The sequence below is a fragment of the Camelus dromedarius genome, chromosome 4, assembly GCF_036321535.1.
Source record: "Camelus dromedarius isolate mCamDro1 chromosome 4, mCamDro1.pat, whole genome shotgun sequence".
Taxonomy (NCBI): domain Eukaryota; kingdom Metazoa; phylum Chordata; class Mammalia; order Artiodactyla; family Camelidae; genus Camelus; species Camelus dromedarius.
In genome coordinates this window covers 78,656,836-78,673,958 of record NC_087439.1, presented here as the reverse complement: position 1 = coordinate 78,673,958, position 17,123 = coordinate 78,656,836, and the positions used below count along the sequence as shown (strand labels likewise).

Sequence of the window (17,123 nt, the reverse complement as noted above, 5' to 3'; positions counted from 1 at the left end):
GATCTGTAACTTAAAACAGTTTGTACAGATTGTCTGAAACACTTCTCAGAGTGTATAGGAAGATCCCTGGCGTGCCATATGAATTAACTTTCTTCCCCTTAGAAGAAAAATAAATGTTTACACTTACGGATAGAGTGTAAGCAGATACAGAATGATTACATTTGGCCTCCCGGCTTTGGCTTTGTAGCTAGTGTTGGAACCAGCGGAGAGGTTTCCATGTCTTTCCTTATGTTGAAAATACTTGGTCTTAGCACGGTTCTATTTTTACATTGGAAATAGTCAACAACCCTACAGCATGGGATTGACCCTAAAATTAATTTCTTCCTTGTGATACAAATTAGGAACAGAAGAATGTAGGCCTTAGATTCTTGGGATCAAGTTCTGACTTGTTTCCTTATAAACATCGTAAATATACACAAAGTGATACTGACTACTGACCCAAGGGCTTGTTGAGTAAATGGCGCGGGGCCAGCACAGCGCATGGGAAATCGCCATGGATGGGAGAGTGGACGGGGAGGCTCTCCCAGCACAGGTCAAGGGCGTTGGTTCCAGTCAGATCGTGTCAGTGCTGAGCTGCTGCATTCCAGAAGTTTTGGGAACCAGAAGATGACATTTGCTGCGTTGATATTATAAAGGAAGTTTTCAGAGAGGAAGTGGGATATGGTGAGACAGGCGAAGTCCTGAGTTACAGATGGTAGTGTTGTGGCATCATCATATGGAGTTTGATTTTGTCCTGTTTTCTTTTTCAGGGCATAGAATGGACTCACATTGAGTACTTCAATAATGCTATCATTTGTGACCTAATAGAAAATGTGAGTATTGGGTAGTTTTCTAAGGAATTAGTAATATAATTCACTACTTATGAATGCTCTCACTGCCTTCAGTGTTAAGCTTTCGTATTTTCACCTTTTCAACACTTTTCTTTAGAGAACTGCGAAGTCCTGGGGACTTTTATTATAACCTTAAGAGATCATACGTAGTTCTTAAACACGTACGTAGACAGCTGGACGTTTTGATACATAGCTGGGACACTCCCCCCCCCACCCCGTGCTCATCCTGTTGCCAGTGACAGAGCCCATCCGTGACGTTCCGATGCCCTGCCCTTGGATGCACCCTTCTTTCTTGTGTGCTGGGAACCTAGCTCCCATCCACAGCTCCTGGAAATAGGATCACTGATCAAAGGAGATTTCAGAAAAAGAGCTGTTTGCCAAATCAAAATATCCATTTCATTTCTAAAATTCTAGTGATCTGTTAACAATATGTTCAGTGGTTTTTATCAATAATTGTTGGTGAGGATGTGGGGAAATGGTAGGTAACCCTTGTGCACTGATGGTAGGAATGTAAATTCATGTAACTGTTACAGAAAACAGTATAGAGGTTCCTCAGAAAATTAAAAATAGAACTAGTGTATGACCCGGGAATCCCACTCCTTGGGTATATATCCAAAAGAAACAGATTCAAGATCTCAAAGAGACATCTTCACTCCCATGTTCACTGCAGCTTTATTCACAATAGCCAAGATAGGGAAACCACCTAAGCGTCCGTCTACAGATGAATGGATAAAGAAGATGTGTATGTATACAATAGAATATTGTTCAGCCATGACAAAGAAGGAAATCCTGCCATTTGTGACAACAAGGATGGACTTTGAGGGCACTATGTTAAGTGAAATAAGTCGGAGAAAGACAAATACTAAAAGATGTCACTTATGTGTAGAATCTTAAAAAAAACAAACTTACAGAAACAGAGAATAAAATGAATGGTGATTGCCAGGGGCTGGGGGTAGGGGAAGGTGGGGAGATGGAGGCCAGAGGGTTCAAACTTCCAGTTACAAGATGAGTGAGTTCTGGAAATCTAATGTACAGCATGGTGATTATAGTTAACAATACCGTATTATATACTTGAAAGTGCTTAAGAGAGACTAGGTCTTAAGTGTTCTCACCACAAAAAAGAAATGGTAATTATGTGATGTGATGGAGGTAACTAACATTATGGTAGTGGTTGTTTTTCAGTAGATAAACGTATTAAGTCGACATGTTGTATGCTTTAAATTTACAGTGTTTTATGCCAATTATATCTCAGTAAAGCTGGAAAAAAAGTTTTTGAATAAAAAACGACAAAAAACCTCCATGTTCAGGTTAAGATAAAGGAGGATAAAGGGACAACTTCAGGAGCTGAATTAGGTGGGCTCCAAGACCCAGGAGTGGCTGGTGTGGACCATGGCATTGCTTCAGGGAGATGAAGGGTTAGTGTGTGTGTGACTTCACTGGTGGCCAGGGGCCGTGGGTTTTTTCAGGTTACCAATGATGTATATGAAAAGGCTTAAAGTGTGAAAAATTACTGTGTCATTTTTAGTCACCTTTCTGAATCTAAGATTTTTGTTTTTACATCATATTCTGTGGTTTATTATGAGTGGATTGCAGGAAAACTGATTTGTGTGTAAAAACTGGGACTTACTTTATGCTTAGGGTTACTAGCACTCCTCCTGGTTTAATAACAAAGTATTTTGAAACAATGCATAAACTTCATTGTTCTAGTCTTTTCAGCTGTCAGTGTTAAGTGACTGCTGTGTTTCAGTGATAGAATCACAGGCTCTAAATGTCCAGCAAATCATTTTTTTTGTTCATCTTTAACAAGACCTTTTGGAAATTATATAATTAGTCGGTATCTTTTCCTTCAGTATTCAAAATATTCCTGAAAGCTGCATCTCTGATTAAATTGAACTTATAAAACAGTATTCTAAAGCATTACTGTTTTTCAGTTAAAAAATAATCTTTGTTTTGAAAAATTCAAACAACATTGGAATGTGAACGCTAATATTCCACCTAAGCAATTCACAGCTCTAGTCTAAAACCCCAGAAAATTGGTGGAATTCCTGAAAATTTTTTCTGGTAAATTTTGAGACCAAAGTAATTTGCTGTGGGAATTTTAACTTTCAGAAGTTGTGACTAGCACATTTTTCTTCATAAATTTGACGTTGTACTTAATTATTTTCCATTAAGGAGGGAGGGGGGAAATGAGAACAGTGGTAATGCACTTAATTTAACTAGATTATCTCAGCCCAGAATTCCCTGGCATATATGATTAAAGAAACTCACGTTCACATAGGAGCCTGAGCACATAGAGGAAGTGTTTCCGTCCAGCATCACCTAACAATCATGTTTATTCTAAGGCTGTTAGGAGCACACTTGATTCCTGAGAGTCCACACTTCCCCCAGGTTTTGTGTGGAGTGAATAAATGCTGGTCAGAGGATGTCCCAGCCTTGTATGGAGAAGACGTGGAAGTGGGTGGGGCTGAGGGTCAGGGGATTGTTCTCTGTGGAATGGAGACGGATGGGCCTGGAGGGGCAGTCAAGGGACTTCAGCCTTTATTTAGCAAAGTAGAAGATTCCTGATTTTTCATTCAGTTTGGCTGGACTGACTGCTCTTGGGGTATATATGATCACAGGATCTGAATACCCAACAAGTTTTTACTCATGTTTAACATCCATTTCAAAATTTTATATGGAAGAAGAATTTTATTCTAAACAGGTATTCTTAAAACACAGCATTGATCGTTAAAAGCAGCATCCCAAATCACATCACTTCCCCCCACCCCCGAGAAAATAAACTTTATTTTGAACATAAGAACAGTTTGCAAACATGTGAAACCAATTTTCTTCTCAAGCTATGGATCGAATAATGATGGCCTTAGAAGACCATGGTTTGTGATTTATGGCCACACATTATAGAGGTAGTATTGTCACATTCGTTTTTGACTTTTAGATTTGTTTTTTAATCTTTGAGGTCTGACTTGTCTAAACAACGTGAATTTCAGTGATCAGCCAGTGAAGGTGGCTGAGGTGACTCCTCAGTCCTGTTCTGTGGGGGAGGCACCCTGGGGGAGGGGGAGATTCATAGAGACACTCCTCGCCTTCCCCTCACCCCCCACACCTGGGCCACTTTGGAGGAGGGCTGATTTCTGTGGCTTTTTGTTATTTGTTTTGATTCTCTGCTTCTTGTTGTGACTGAATGGAATTTTCTTGTGACTAAGTTGATTGTGTTCAATGGTATAATTAGGAATAATTATGAGAACAATACAGTGAGGAAGGAAGGAAACCTTTTTATTTCCTCTCTCCCAGAACACAAATGGAATCCTGGCCATGCTGGATGAGGAGTGCCTGAGGCCTGGCACGGTCACCGACGAGACCTTCTTGGAAAAGCTGAACCAAGTCTGCGCCACCCACCAGCACTTTGAGAGCAGGATGAGCAAGTGCTCCCGGTTCCTCAACGACACGTCCCTGCCTCACAGCTGTTTCAGGATCCAGCATTATGCCGGCAAGGTATGGGCACTGCAAGACCCAGGCGGGCACCATGCCCCAGGGGTGGCAGCCCCACCAGCGCCAAGAGTTTGCATGGAGCTGCTGGCATAGTAGAATCAGTAAATGTTGAGAAGAAATAGAATCTGGACCATGTGGAACAAAATCTTATGAGGACTGAGAGGTGGAAGGAAAGCCGGTAGACTTAATCAAGATTTCAGATTGATATTAAACATCGATTTTATTACTTTCAAGCTCCAAGCTATCCTGTAAGAAAGATTTATCAACACCAATAAAAGATTTGCCAGTAAAGATTAAGAGTCACTAAAGACTTACAGTCAGATTTTAAAAGCACAAAAAATAAATAAATAAAAATAAAAGCACAAAGCATTTAGTGAAAATCATGAATTTTTAGATTGAATTTGAAACGACACTGGAGAAAATATCTACTTGTTAAAAAAAATCTACTCTTTTATTCACTTGCTTAATATTTGGGGGAATTAATTAACATAAAGATAGTGTTAAAAATAAACTTGCAAAACTTCAAAGGGGAAAAATTTGATTATATATTTAGTAAAAATCATGTGTATAGTATCTACCTTTAACTTCAAAATTCAAACATGGTACTTTTTCATCCTATGTTACTGAAAGATACTTTCCTGGTCAGTTTCTCTGCTGGCTTAAAGTGTCTATGAAAATATCAGTGTTATCTCTATTTTCCCCCGTCTCCTTTTAAACACACTAGAATTGGTACATGTAAACTAAAAAATAGAGGTAAAACCTCAAAAATATGCTTGAACACACAAAAAAATCCTAAAATCCTTTGAAAATGTTATGATAATATTTTTGGAGTTTATTCTTGCAAATCCTGTAGGGTAACAGAATTTATTTTGAACTCTTCTGTGATTTAGACAGATGGAATTTAAACTTGGAGGCTAATTTGGTATTAGAGTGTGACTAATGTCTTGGGGATTTTTTGATGGAGAAAGAAGAGGCTGCAGTATAGATAGTCTCGGGTTATTTTTAACAGTTGTTTGATGCTGTAGCGTGCAGAATATCAGCCGCTGAGTACCATGTGCTGCTTGTAGGTGCTGTACCAGGTGGAAGGATTTGTGGACAAAAACAACGACCTTCTCTATCGAGACCTGTCCCAAGCCATGTGGAAGGCCGGCCACGCCCTCATCAAGTCTTTGTTCCCCGAGGGGAACCCCGCCAAGATCAACCTGAAAAGGCCTCCCACAGCAGGCTCGCAGTTCAAGGCATCTGTGGCCACTTTGATGAAAAACCTGCAGACCAAGAATCCAAACTACATTAGGTATTTCTCTCACATAGAGCTCTCTTTGACCGTTCAGTTACGAAGGCACTCTTAAGGAAGGTCATTTTCTTGTTTGTTTAAATCTGAGTGTAGTCCAAGCAGAGGATAAAAGTAAGGTATTTATAGGTTAAATAATATGATGTCTTAGGTTTGCTTTAAAAATACTCCAATGCCTCCAAAATGAGGAATTTTAAAAAGGAAAAAAAGAAGTTGGTGGAGTGAGACTAGATACTTGATGAAATAGGGTTCTTGACACATGGAAGTTCTCAACTTTCTGGGTTTTTTTTTTTTTAATTTAATGACAAGTTAAACAAAATGTTAATTTTTTTTTCTGGTAAGGGTTTTGCATAAACTCTTATTGGATTCATTTTGGATTCTTGTTATATTAACTTAGAAAGTGGGCTTTAGTTACAGGTCTGATATGAGGAAATATGTGCCTCTTTCTTTCTCCTGAGAGTTATCAGTGCGGAGAAAGTAATGATTTCTGAAGCAATCTGAAACTTTTCAAAGCAGCAGAAAGAACTTAAAAAGCATCTGGTCTCATTTTTCCACTTCTGTGGCATCTTAGATCTCAGGATTCAGTAAAGACCAACTAGGATTAGAGTTTGCAATGTGTGTATTTAGTGAACCAGGTAACAGAAGGTGTGTGTCTAACAGATCAGATTTCATACGGCACGTGGCCACCCACCTGTGCCTTCTACGGTTGTCTTTGAAAAATACAGTTGTGAGGAAGTTAGAGTGAAGAACGTTTTTGTGTTTGGCTTGTTGACCTAATATTTATATTCATAACAAATGTAAACAGGTAAAATCCCCTGGTTTGATTGCAACCAGCTTGGATCATATGTTAGGTAAAGATCTTAGTTTCAAGAAAAAATAACAAAGAAACTTTCTGTGATCAGTTGCTTTTGTTATTCTCAGTGGAATCAACTTTTTTTTTGAACCTTTAAAATTCTATTTTATTGAGGTATCATTTGCATGAAGTGATATGTACAGATCCTAGGTTAATGACTCAATTATTTTTTCACCTCTGTTTATATACTTTGGTAACCACCACCCAGGTCAAGACATGGAACATTCCATCACCCCAGAAAGTTCCTTTATTCTCCTTCCCTTTTAGTGGTTTTAATGTGTCTTTAAGAAGTCTTAACTAGTAAACGCCAAGGTTGTGAACATATTATTATATATTTTTGCAGTCATTATAGTTTCAAATTTCATTTTAAGGTCTATATTTTTCCAAATAGATATTCTATTGTTTTGGGACTATATACTGAAAAGAAAAAAAAAATCTCTATTTCTCATTCATTTGCCCTGATGTCTTTATTGAAAATCAATTGAATATATGTGTAGGAGTCTAGGTCTCAACTCACTAGTTTATTCCATGATCTGTTCCGTTGATTTGTCTATCCTTAAGCCAAAGAGTAGACATTATTTTTATAAATGTAAAAGGAAAACATAAAAAAAAACCAAGGTCAAATTAGGTAAGGTTTAGTTGTCCATATATCATATGTGTGTGTGGAATTTATTTGACAGTTGTAGCTAGGCAGACATCACCATACATGTTTAACAGTATATTAACTAGGATACAGAGATTGCTACAGCAAGATTCAGAAAAAACAGGGGCTTAAACAAGATTGACTTTTTTTTTAATTGAAGTACCATCAGTTACAGTGTGTCAGTTTCTGGTGTCCAGCACAATGTCCCAGTCATGCATATACATACATTTGTTTTTTTTTCTTTTTATTAAAGGTTATGAAAGGTTTTTTTTCATTAAAGGTTCCTTGTGCTACACAAGGTTATTAAAGATTTTTTTCATTAAAGGTTCCTTGTGCTACACAGCAGAAACTTTTTTTAAAATCTATTTTTGTATATAGTGGCTAACATTTGTAAATCTTAAAACTCCCAAATTTATCCCTTCCCACCCTCTTTTCCCGGTAACCATAAGATTTTTTACTATGTCTGTGAGTCTGTTTCTGTTTTGTAGATAAGTTCATAGTATCCTTTTTTTCCTTTCTTTCTTTTTTTTTTCAGATTCCACATATGAGTGATATCATATGGTTTTTCTTTATCTTTCTGACTTACTTCACTTAGAATGACAATCTTTAGGTCCATCCATGTTGTTGCAATGGCATTATTTTGTTCTTTTTTATGGCTGAGTAGTATTGCATTGTATAAATATACTACAACTTCTTTATCCAGTCATAATGTTGACATTTATTTCTTATGTAACTTCTAAGTGTGTGGACTCCAGGGCCAGTAGAGCAACTCCCTCTGTGTTGTGGTCCTGCAGTTTCCAGGGTGTTTCCCCTAATCTGTGTAGTTTGCGATGGCTCACCACCGTGTCAGCATTCCCAGCCAGCAGCTTGCAGAAAAGCAAAGAGAGAACAAGTGCCTTCCTTTTAAGGCCACACTAGAGATGGCAAATGTTACTTCTGCTCTGGCTAAAATTTTGGTCACATGGCCACACCCACCTGCAAAGGAAGCTGGGAAATGTAGTCTCCTTGGGTAGCAATTTGCCCTACTGAAAATGAGGGAGATTAGGGATTTAGGGAGACAGCGGTGTTTTTAATCTTTTCATTGAGGTATATAATATACATACAGTACAGTAGGGTATGTGAATCTTAATTCTACTGCTTGTTGAATTTTTACATATGTCTACACCTGGGTAGTCCCATCCAGATCAAGATATAAAGCATTTCCATCAATTCAGAAGGGTCCCTTATGAAATTTTAAAGCATATAAGTACCATATTGTTTCCTTCTTGTGCTGTTTAGGCAAAACAGTTCCTTCCCTGTCATTCTCCACCCCAGCCGCTCCCCAGCGGTAACAGCAATACCGAGTTCTTACCAGGGATTAGTCTTTCTAGAACTTCATATAGATGGAATCATAAAATATGTCCTTTTTTACGTCAGACTTCTGTCATACGACAAAATGTCAGTGATATTCATCCATGGTATTATACACATTATTTTTTATTGCTGTGTATAAAGTGTATTTATTTTGAAATTTTTATAAAATGATTTGAAATAACTTCAAAAGAAACAGCCAGGTTTTCCAGGAATAATAAATAATTATCTCACCGTGAAATACTTACTTATATATGATATTTGTAAAATATGGACAGATACATCCATAGGCAACAGAGTTTAAAACCTAAAATCTGTGTGATCTTTTAGGTGTATCAAGCCGAATGATAAAAAAGCAGCACACATCTTCAACGAGGCTCTAGTATGTCATCAGATCAGGTACCTGGGTCTTTTGGAGAACGTCCGTGTGAGGAGGGCGGGCTACGCCTTCAGGCAGGCCTATGAACCTTGCCTAGAAAGATATAAAATGCTTTGTAAACAAACATGGCCTCATTGGAAAGGACCAGCAAGGTAAGACATTCATTGATCATATTTAATAATAAGTTTTAAAGTATATAGATACCGTGTTGTGTTCTTCACATGCAAAACAATTCTGTGAAAGGTTGGGTGTAGCCTCTGTTTTGGTCCATCTTCCATCAGATGTGTTTTTATTTGATGCTAATTCTTATTAATAATAAAAGTCTTGGTTTTCTTTAAGGTCAAAACAGAGCTTATCAAATCCACATTTAGAACTAGTATATCAATAGAACTAGTATATCAATAGAACTTTTAAAATACGCTGTGGCAAATTAGCAGGAGGGGAATTTTGTAATTGGTAAGTGTATTTGTGTAGAATCCTAGAAGGGTAGAGTTAGAGGCATCTTGGATCGCTGCTCGCAGCTTTTCCGGGGTTTTTTCTGGAGAATTAACTCCAGAGAAAGTAAGTGGGTGGGAGTGGGGGTCCCAGTCTTTGCCCATATCTGTACCAGTGGAGAAATGGAGGTCACAGTGTCGGTGTAATTGCGAGTAAACCTGGATTGGAGAATATGGCAGAACTCAGGGCCTTATGGCTGTTAGCTCACCTGCCTTGAATTGCACTCACCCACCCAGTCCCAGACAGCACTGGACCACTGCAGACCCATCCAGTGCAGCCCCTGAGATCCCCCACATGCAGAGAAGCTGTATGCTGGCAAGTGGGGGCTGCAGGCGAGGACTCCGGCTGGCCTGCACAGTGACCTTTCTTCTGCTCTCACCAGTCACAGAAGTGGCCCTTCCTTAGAAGCTCGCCCAACCACTGCAGGAGGGCTGACGTGCCCGTCTTATGGGGGTTTTCATTCCGCTATACTGGTGTTGCCTCCACGTTGTCACTGGACCTGGCCTTTCCCAGGGGCATCAGTAGGATTAGACACTCACCCTCTATTACAAGAAAAGAAACTCCACACATACGATGTTGTCTCTGGTACATAATTCAATCTCCAGATAATGTAGGATGTGAGTACTGTTTCATTTCCCTCTGCTGATTTCCAGAGTATTATGGTCAACGTGTACCATAATACACAGAACATGTATTCACTCCCTGCCTGGCATCTAGTCCACAAGTTGGTGGGGCGAAGTTTAGTATTAAAGACTGTTAAATCCAGTGTCCAGGATGGAAAGGTCACAGCCAAGTCCAGGCCTTGCTCCCACCCCGTAAGACCCTCATTCTGCTGTATGCAATGGGTCTGGCACTTAGCACTTTTGGGCCCTGCCTACAATCTGAGCAACAGGAGCAATGTCTAAAATGTTTTCAAAAATTAACTGAATGGGGTTCAAAATAGACTTGAGTTTCTTACATATCCTCTGGCCCCAGTTGGTGCATTGATACAAGTATTGCCTCTGCTAATGAAATCAAGAAATTGACTTTAATACCCTATTTTCTTAGAATTCATAGTTCTGAACCGAGAACACTTTTTAGCATTAACTGGATTTGGTTTAATTTGTGGAGTTCAGTCTGAAAATTCTTTGATTGAAGAATGCTTACTGAAAGAACAGTTATACTTGGAAATGAACTTTTTTTTTTAAATACTGCTGAGAACCTAATATCATGATTTAAGATGAGATAACTTATTTTTGTAACTCATGAAATTTACTGTTTTTATTTATTTTTATAGAGCTGGTGTGGAGGTTTTGTTTAATGAATTAGAGATTCCTGTGGAAGAATACTCCTTCGGTAGATCAAAGATATTCATTCGAAACCCAAGAACAGTATGTAATCAAAACCTTACACTCTGAATTTATGTTATAATCATATAGGCAAGTTCCCAAAGGATGTTTAGCTTTATAATATCACCCAAGTTGCTACCAAGAATGCCACATTATTGTGTTTTTCTGCAAATGTCCAAGAGGATGGGTTAGTAAGAGGTAATGGAAGAATGTGTATTTTTTTTTTATAAAACATCAAAAGTTTTGAGCTGATAGATTGTATAGCATTTAAGAAATCATTAAGACACTGGTACTGCAACAGTAAAACCTCCCCAATTCATAAAAATTAGAGGTAAATTCTGTCTGTATTTGTAATATGTGAATTATATAGTAATTTTAGGAAAGATAACCCTACATAAGAGGTACGTGAAGGCACCCAAATTAAAAAAATTTTTTAAGTTAAAAAGAACACTTAAAATTCTATTTAGTAAAAACTCCAAGGGAGCCTTTTAAAAAGTGAATAGATTTCAAAATTGTAGAATAGATAAACAAGATTATACTGTATAGCTCAGGGAAATATATACAAGATCTTATGGTAGCTCACAGAAAAAAAAAATGTGACAATGAATATATATATGTTCATGTATAACTGAAAAATTGTGCTCCACACTGGAATTTGACACAACATTATAAAAAGATTATAAATCAATAAAAAATGTTAAAAAAAAGAAAAGAAAAAAGAAAACCTTCCAAAAAAAAAAGTGAATAGACTAGCATGAAGTATAATTAACATAGCAGTTTATCGGTCATTTGGAGAATTTAGGAAGTGTTTAAATTGAGAGAACCCTTGCCAGCATTCTGTTAATAATTCCACCCTCACAGATAGTGTGAAGACACGTCTAGAGCTCAGTCCAGCCCTTACATGATTTGTCATAAGTTCTAAAGCACCGTCATCTAAATTGTGTATCTTGTGGTTCACTCCGACATCACGACATTTTATTTCCTGAGAATGGCTTTCATGTATGCCGTGCGTCTTTTGGTGGGTTTTTGATAAATCTATCTATTATTTATTAGTTATTCAAATTAGAAGACCTGAGGAAGCAGCGTCTTGAGGACCTGGCCACTCTCATTCAGAAGATTTATCGGGGGTGGAGGTGCCGCACACACTTCCTGCTTATGAGGAAGAGCCAAACCGTGATTGCTGCCTGGTACAGGAGATACGCGGTGAGAGTCCCGGCGTGTTTGGTCTGTAACGACGAAGCTTATTGGCAACCGTTTGTTATGTACTTAACTATGTAGGTGATTTTTTTTTTTTTTTTTACACATTTAATCCTCCTAGTGACCTTACGAAACGGGTGCTCTTCTGGTCCCTTTTTTAAAGATGAGAAAGCTAAGACATTGATCTGTTAAGTAACAGCTACTAAGTGGCAGAGATGGGATTTGAATCCAGGACAGCTTCAAAGCCCAAGTTTGGTTTATCACACTGTCTTCCACTGATACAGAGATCTGTAGTGGGAGACCTACACCTTGAATTTGGTGATCGGATTGGAAGAGGTAATGTCATTTAACCCTTTAAGTATGGTAGGGTCGGTTTTCCAAAATAATTGGCTCTTCTCCATTTATTGTAGGACACTGGGAATGGCTTTAATTCTAGAGAGCTAATGCCACATTTTAGTAGAATTTTGTGTTTGGGTGAAAAGTTGGATTTCCGTTAGTCCTCAATCTAGACCTTTGGGAAAGGACCTCAAAATAAAGGAAGGTTAATTGATAGAGAATTTCTTTTTGGAATTTTCTTCCTCACTCGATTAGAGATGTTTCACTGGAGGCGTAACAGGTTTGAGGAGAACCTGAAGGTTTGCCTGTAGGCTGGCTTGAACTTGGCATTGTGTTCTTGCAAAATGAATTTTAGTGATAAGAGCACTGCTTCCAAATGCTTTTTCATTCTATGCTTTTTCACTAGAGAGTGAGTTGGAAAAGGAATTAAAATTGCAATCAAATCTCCGTTAGGGTATTCTTCCTCTTTTTCAGCTGTAGAGGAATTTTGCTGTAAGGGAGTGTATAATCAGAGCATAATTTATGCTGACCTATTCTCATGTAATACATTTTAGCGTATAATTTCCAAGTTTTAGAAATTAATGAGTTACTTAAATGATTAACTAAAGAAAAATTGCCTGATCTTTAAAAGAGTATCTTTAAAGTTGCTTCCTCTAGTCAAAAAAATATAACCAACAATACAAGTGTTAAAATTTGACCCTATCCAGCCATGTTAATGATACATTCATTCATATGTATTCTGCAAGTGCCTGGAGGACTTTGTCCCCAACCTGGCTGCACAGAGCCCTGGTGCTTTGCCTGCCTGCAGATTCATGATGCTCTGTTTTCTGTTTTCCTGAGAAGGGGAGGACCAAGAAATAGCCAGTCCTCAAGGAACCCTTTTCATTATTTCTTATTTTGAGATCATTAAGAAAATCCAAGTTTGGAAGGATTCTGATTTAATCTGTCTTGAATTCTGCAGATAGTTTTGAAACACCTCCTCTGCCAGACTCTGGGGATAGCAAGCTGAACCAAACAACCTGATTCCTGTCCTCAGAGAGTTTATATCTAGTGAAGGACGATACGCATTTAAGCAAGTAAATAATCAGAACAATGACAGATTGTACTAAGTGCTAGGAAGGAAATAGAGAACAGAGATAAAGAGGAGTAGGGAGACAGGATATAACGTTAGTAGGATGGTCAAGGAAGACCTCCTGGAAGGAGTCATTTCTCAGAAGAATGAGAAGAAACAGGCAGGGAACCAAGAATAGTAGGTGTTATTTACATCCCCCCCACCCCCCGCAGTATAGAGCTTTTGTGTCTCCAGATATTAAAAAAAGGCACCATATGTATCATTCATTCATGATGCTGGGAGTTAGAGTGAAAACCAGTAACAGCCCAATCTTTAGAGAAAGTACCAACTGTGCTCTGGCGTCATCTCTGTGTAAGCTGCAGGCATACCTGAGAGACATTGTGGGTTTGGTTCCACACTGCTCCAATAAAGCAAATACCACCATAAAGCGAGTCGCATGGATTTGTTTGTTTCCCAGTGCACAAAGAAGTTAATGTTTCCACTATACTATGGTCTGTTAGGTGTGCAATAACACTTTGTCTAAACAAAACTGTACATATCTTAATTAAAATTACTTATTGGCTAAAACATGCTAACCATAATTTAACAATGCACGGTTGCCACAAAACTTCAATTTCTAAAAAAACGAAATTACCTGAAAAGTGCAATAAAACAAGGTATGCTTGTAAATGTCTCAACCAGTGAACTACGTGTTATCCAAGCCAGTGATTTTGCCTTGACCAAATAACTCAAAAGATTTTCTGAATGTCCATTTTCGGTTACTGATAATGTTAAAGTCCATACTCTGTGATATTTCACGACTCTTTGAGATGAATTCTAAAGTGAGATAGTTATTTTCAAGCCACACAGGAATTTTAAAAGGAAAACATTGAGGTCTCAAATGGATGTCAGAAGTGATGGTCAGATGTTGTAGGTATAATTTGGGCCCTACAGCCGTGGAATATCAATCCGTGTGGAACCTTAGAGGTACAACTGATGTGGAAACTGAGGCCGAAAGAAGGTAGTGACTTGTCTGTCCATGGTCCCAGGTTCTCTTTGCCTGTGTCTCTGGCATCCTCTTTTGTTCTGCTGCACATACGTTTCTGACATCACCTTCCATTTCCTCTGATCGTCTAAAATGTAGCCCAGGGTCCTGGAGGCCTTGATCCCCTCAGAGAAAGGGAGCCGGGCAGGCCACCATCTCCAGAGTCAAAGACTCACAGCACGGCTTCAGGACTTTGTTTGCAAAGCTGTGGAATTTCATCTCAGATGCCCATGTTGTAGTGAATATTCCTCCCTAAGTACAGTAAGAACTCACTTGTCTAGGGCCAGTGTTCCAGCAGGCTCCACTCTCCAAGGCATCAGCCCTGGAAGTAAGAAGGGCCTCTGGGCATTGAGCTTACTGACTCTTGGCCCCAAGCATCACGGGGTCTTTCCAAACCTTTCCCACCTAGAAGTAACCTCTGCTGCATCTGAACCTGCCTGCTGTGCTCTCATTTTCCCCAGGACACTATTTTTCTTTTCTATTCCTGGCTGGTCCCCTCTGCAAGCCCTTGAATTCAGGGATGGAGTTGGATTCACATTTACATCCTCATAGTTCCATCGAAGGGCTGGATGCAGAGTTGGAGCTCGATAAATAAAGTTTAGTTGATTGGTAGAAGTTTACTAAAATTTGTTAGCTGATTTCCCAGCTTGAGGCAGGGTGAAAGCAGCAAACCTAAAAGGAACTGGGGGTGTTAGAGGCTGACTCAGTAAGCAGCATCAGAATGCTCGGATGCAGACGCAGAGCTCAGTGTGTCTCCATGTTCTGTGCATTTATTGGGTGTCTGGTGTGTGTTCCAACTCTGTATTATAGCAGCATGATGCAAAGAACAGATGTTAGTCATGGTGGATCCTGAGTTACATAGAAACCATTCAATTGTATTTTCCATCCTTGAAGCAAACTTGAGATTAACTCAAGTTTGGATTTTTGGATAGTTTGATTTCTATACTTCTTGGTTCCCAGAAGGAATACGGGTGATCATGAGTTCGCTGCACTAAGTGAGCAAGTCTACTCTCTGTGAATGTGTATTTGGGTGTGTAAACAGAACGGCTAATATCTTCCCCTTTCATCCTACAGCAACAAAAGAGGTATCAACAGATAAAGAGCTCTGCCTTGGTAATTCAGTCTTACATACGGGGTTGGAAGGTGAGTTTAAAAGAAGTGACCCTTATTTATCTGGGGTTTCCATGTTCTTTACAAAGGATGATGTCTTTGGGCTCACCCTGCAGGGGAGGGCTCCTGGTCTCCTGCCTACCCTGTAAACAGTCAGATGGAAAGAATAAATATTATGGGCCAAGCTGGGGCCCTTGACCATGTCTTGGCTGCTTCCTGCTTTCTTTTCAAAAGCTTTGTTCTCTGAGCAGGAAGTCCTTGAAGTAATACTGTACATAATTTCAGTATCCTCTTGCCCTGTTTGCGAGGGAAGCTGTAGTCCAGGGGGCCATTTCTTACTGTTGCCTCCATACCTGTGAGTCCTGCCAGACCTCAGCTCCCCAGCCCAACAGTGCCTTCTGTAACTTCCCCGTGACCATCTTGCAGGCTGCCCCATAATGATCGAACGGTCTGGAGCTCTGACTGTCTTAGCAGGGGTCATAGTGCACACACTACCTGGTTCCAGGTCCTTCCTGCCAAGGCTTGGATCAGGGTCAGCAAACTACAGCCCATGGGCCAAATCTAACCTACTGCCTGTACAACGTGAGAGCTAAGAATGGTTTATATTTTTTAAGGCATTGTTAAATTTTAAAAAAAGAGGAATATTTTGTGACATAAAAATTATGCAGAATACAAATTTTATATAAATATATACGTACATGAAATACAAAGTTCATAGAAATAGTGTTTTCTAAAAAATTTTTTATTGAATGAAAGATTTTTAAAATTCTATAGTGCTTTACAGTTTTCAAAAGTTTCACGCATATGATTTCATACAATCCCATAATAACACTTGTTTTATCCCCTACTGCTGTTACCCTTTCCCCCTTCCCTTTCTGTACTGGTAATCTAGTTTGTCCTCTATATCTGTGAGTCTATTTCTTTTTTGTTTTATTCACTAATTTATTGTATTTTTTAGATTCCACATATAAGTGATACTGTATTTGTCTTTCTCTGTCTGACTTATTTCACTTAGCATAATGCTGCCCTTCAAGTCCATTCATATTGTTGCAGATGGCAAAATTTCATTCTTTTTTATGGCTGAGTAATATTCCACACATATACATATACACACACCACATCTTCTTTAACCATTCATTTGTTGATGGACACTTAGGTTGTTTCCATATGTTGGCAACTATAAATAATGCCACCATGAACATTAGGGTGCCTATATCTTTTTGAATTTTTTTTATATATCCAGGTGTGGAATTGCTAGGTCATATGGTAGTTCTATTTTTACTTTTTTGAGAAACCTCCATACTATTTTCCACAGTGTCTGCACCAATTTACATTCCCACCAATAGTGTGGGAGGGTTTCCTTTCTCCACATCCTCGCCAACATTTGTTATTTATGTTCTTTTTAATGATGACCGTTCCGACAGCTGAGAGGTGGTATCTCACTGTGGTTTTGATTTGCATTCTTCTGATGATAGTGCTGTTGAATATCTTTTCATGTGCCTGGTGGCTGTCTGCATTTCCTCTTTGGAAAAATTAATCCACAGAGGCATTGCAATCCCTATCAAAATACTAATGGCATTTTCCACAGAACTAGTACAAATAATTTCAAAATTTGTATGGAAACACAAAGATGCCAAATAACCAAAACAATCTTGAGAAAGAACAGAGCTGGAGAGGCCACACTCCCTGACTTCAGACTTAACTACAAAGCGACAGTAATTGAAAC

General features: G+C 38.8%; 1 protein-coding gene across 5 annotated transcripts in view; it reads left to right on the top strand.

Moving 5' to 3' along the window:
• The window catches only part of MYO1B (myosin IB), a 167,619-nt gene that overhangs the window by 129,013 nt on the left and 21,483 nt on the right, over positions 1 to 17,123 (top strand). For all 5 annotated transcript variants that reach the window (XM_031452106.2, XM_031452102.2, XM_031452107.2 and 2 more), the window contains exons 15-21: positions 750 to 812; positions 4,122 to 4,322; positions 5,387 to 5,613; positions 8,787 to 8,987; positions 10,607 to 10,700; positions 11,712 to 11,861; positions 15,362 to 15,430. In XM_031452106.2, coding sequence (XP_031307966.1) covers positions 750 to 812; positions 4,122 to 4,322; positions 5,387 to 5,613; positions 8,787 to 8,987; positions 10,607 to 10,700; positions 11,712 to 11,861; positions 15,362 to 15,430 — 1,005 coding nt within the window. The remainder of the gene's footprint in view (positions 1 to 749; positions 813 to 4,121; positions 4,323 to 5,386; positions 5,614 to 8,786; positions 8,988 to 10,606; positions 10,701 to 11,711; positions 11,862 to 15,361; positions 15,431 to 17,123) is intronic.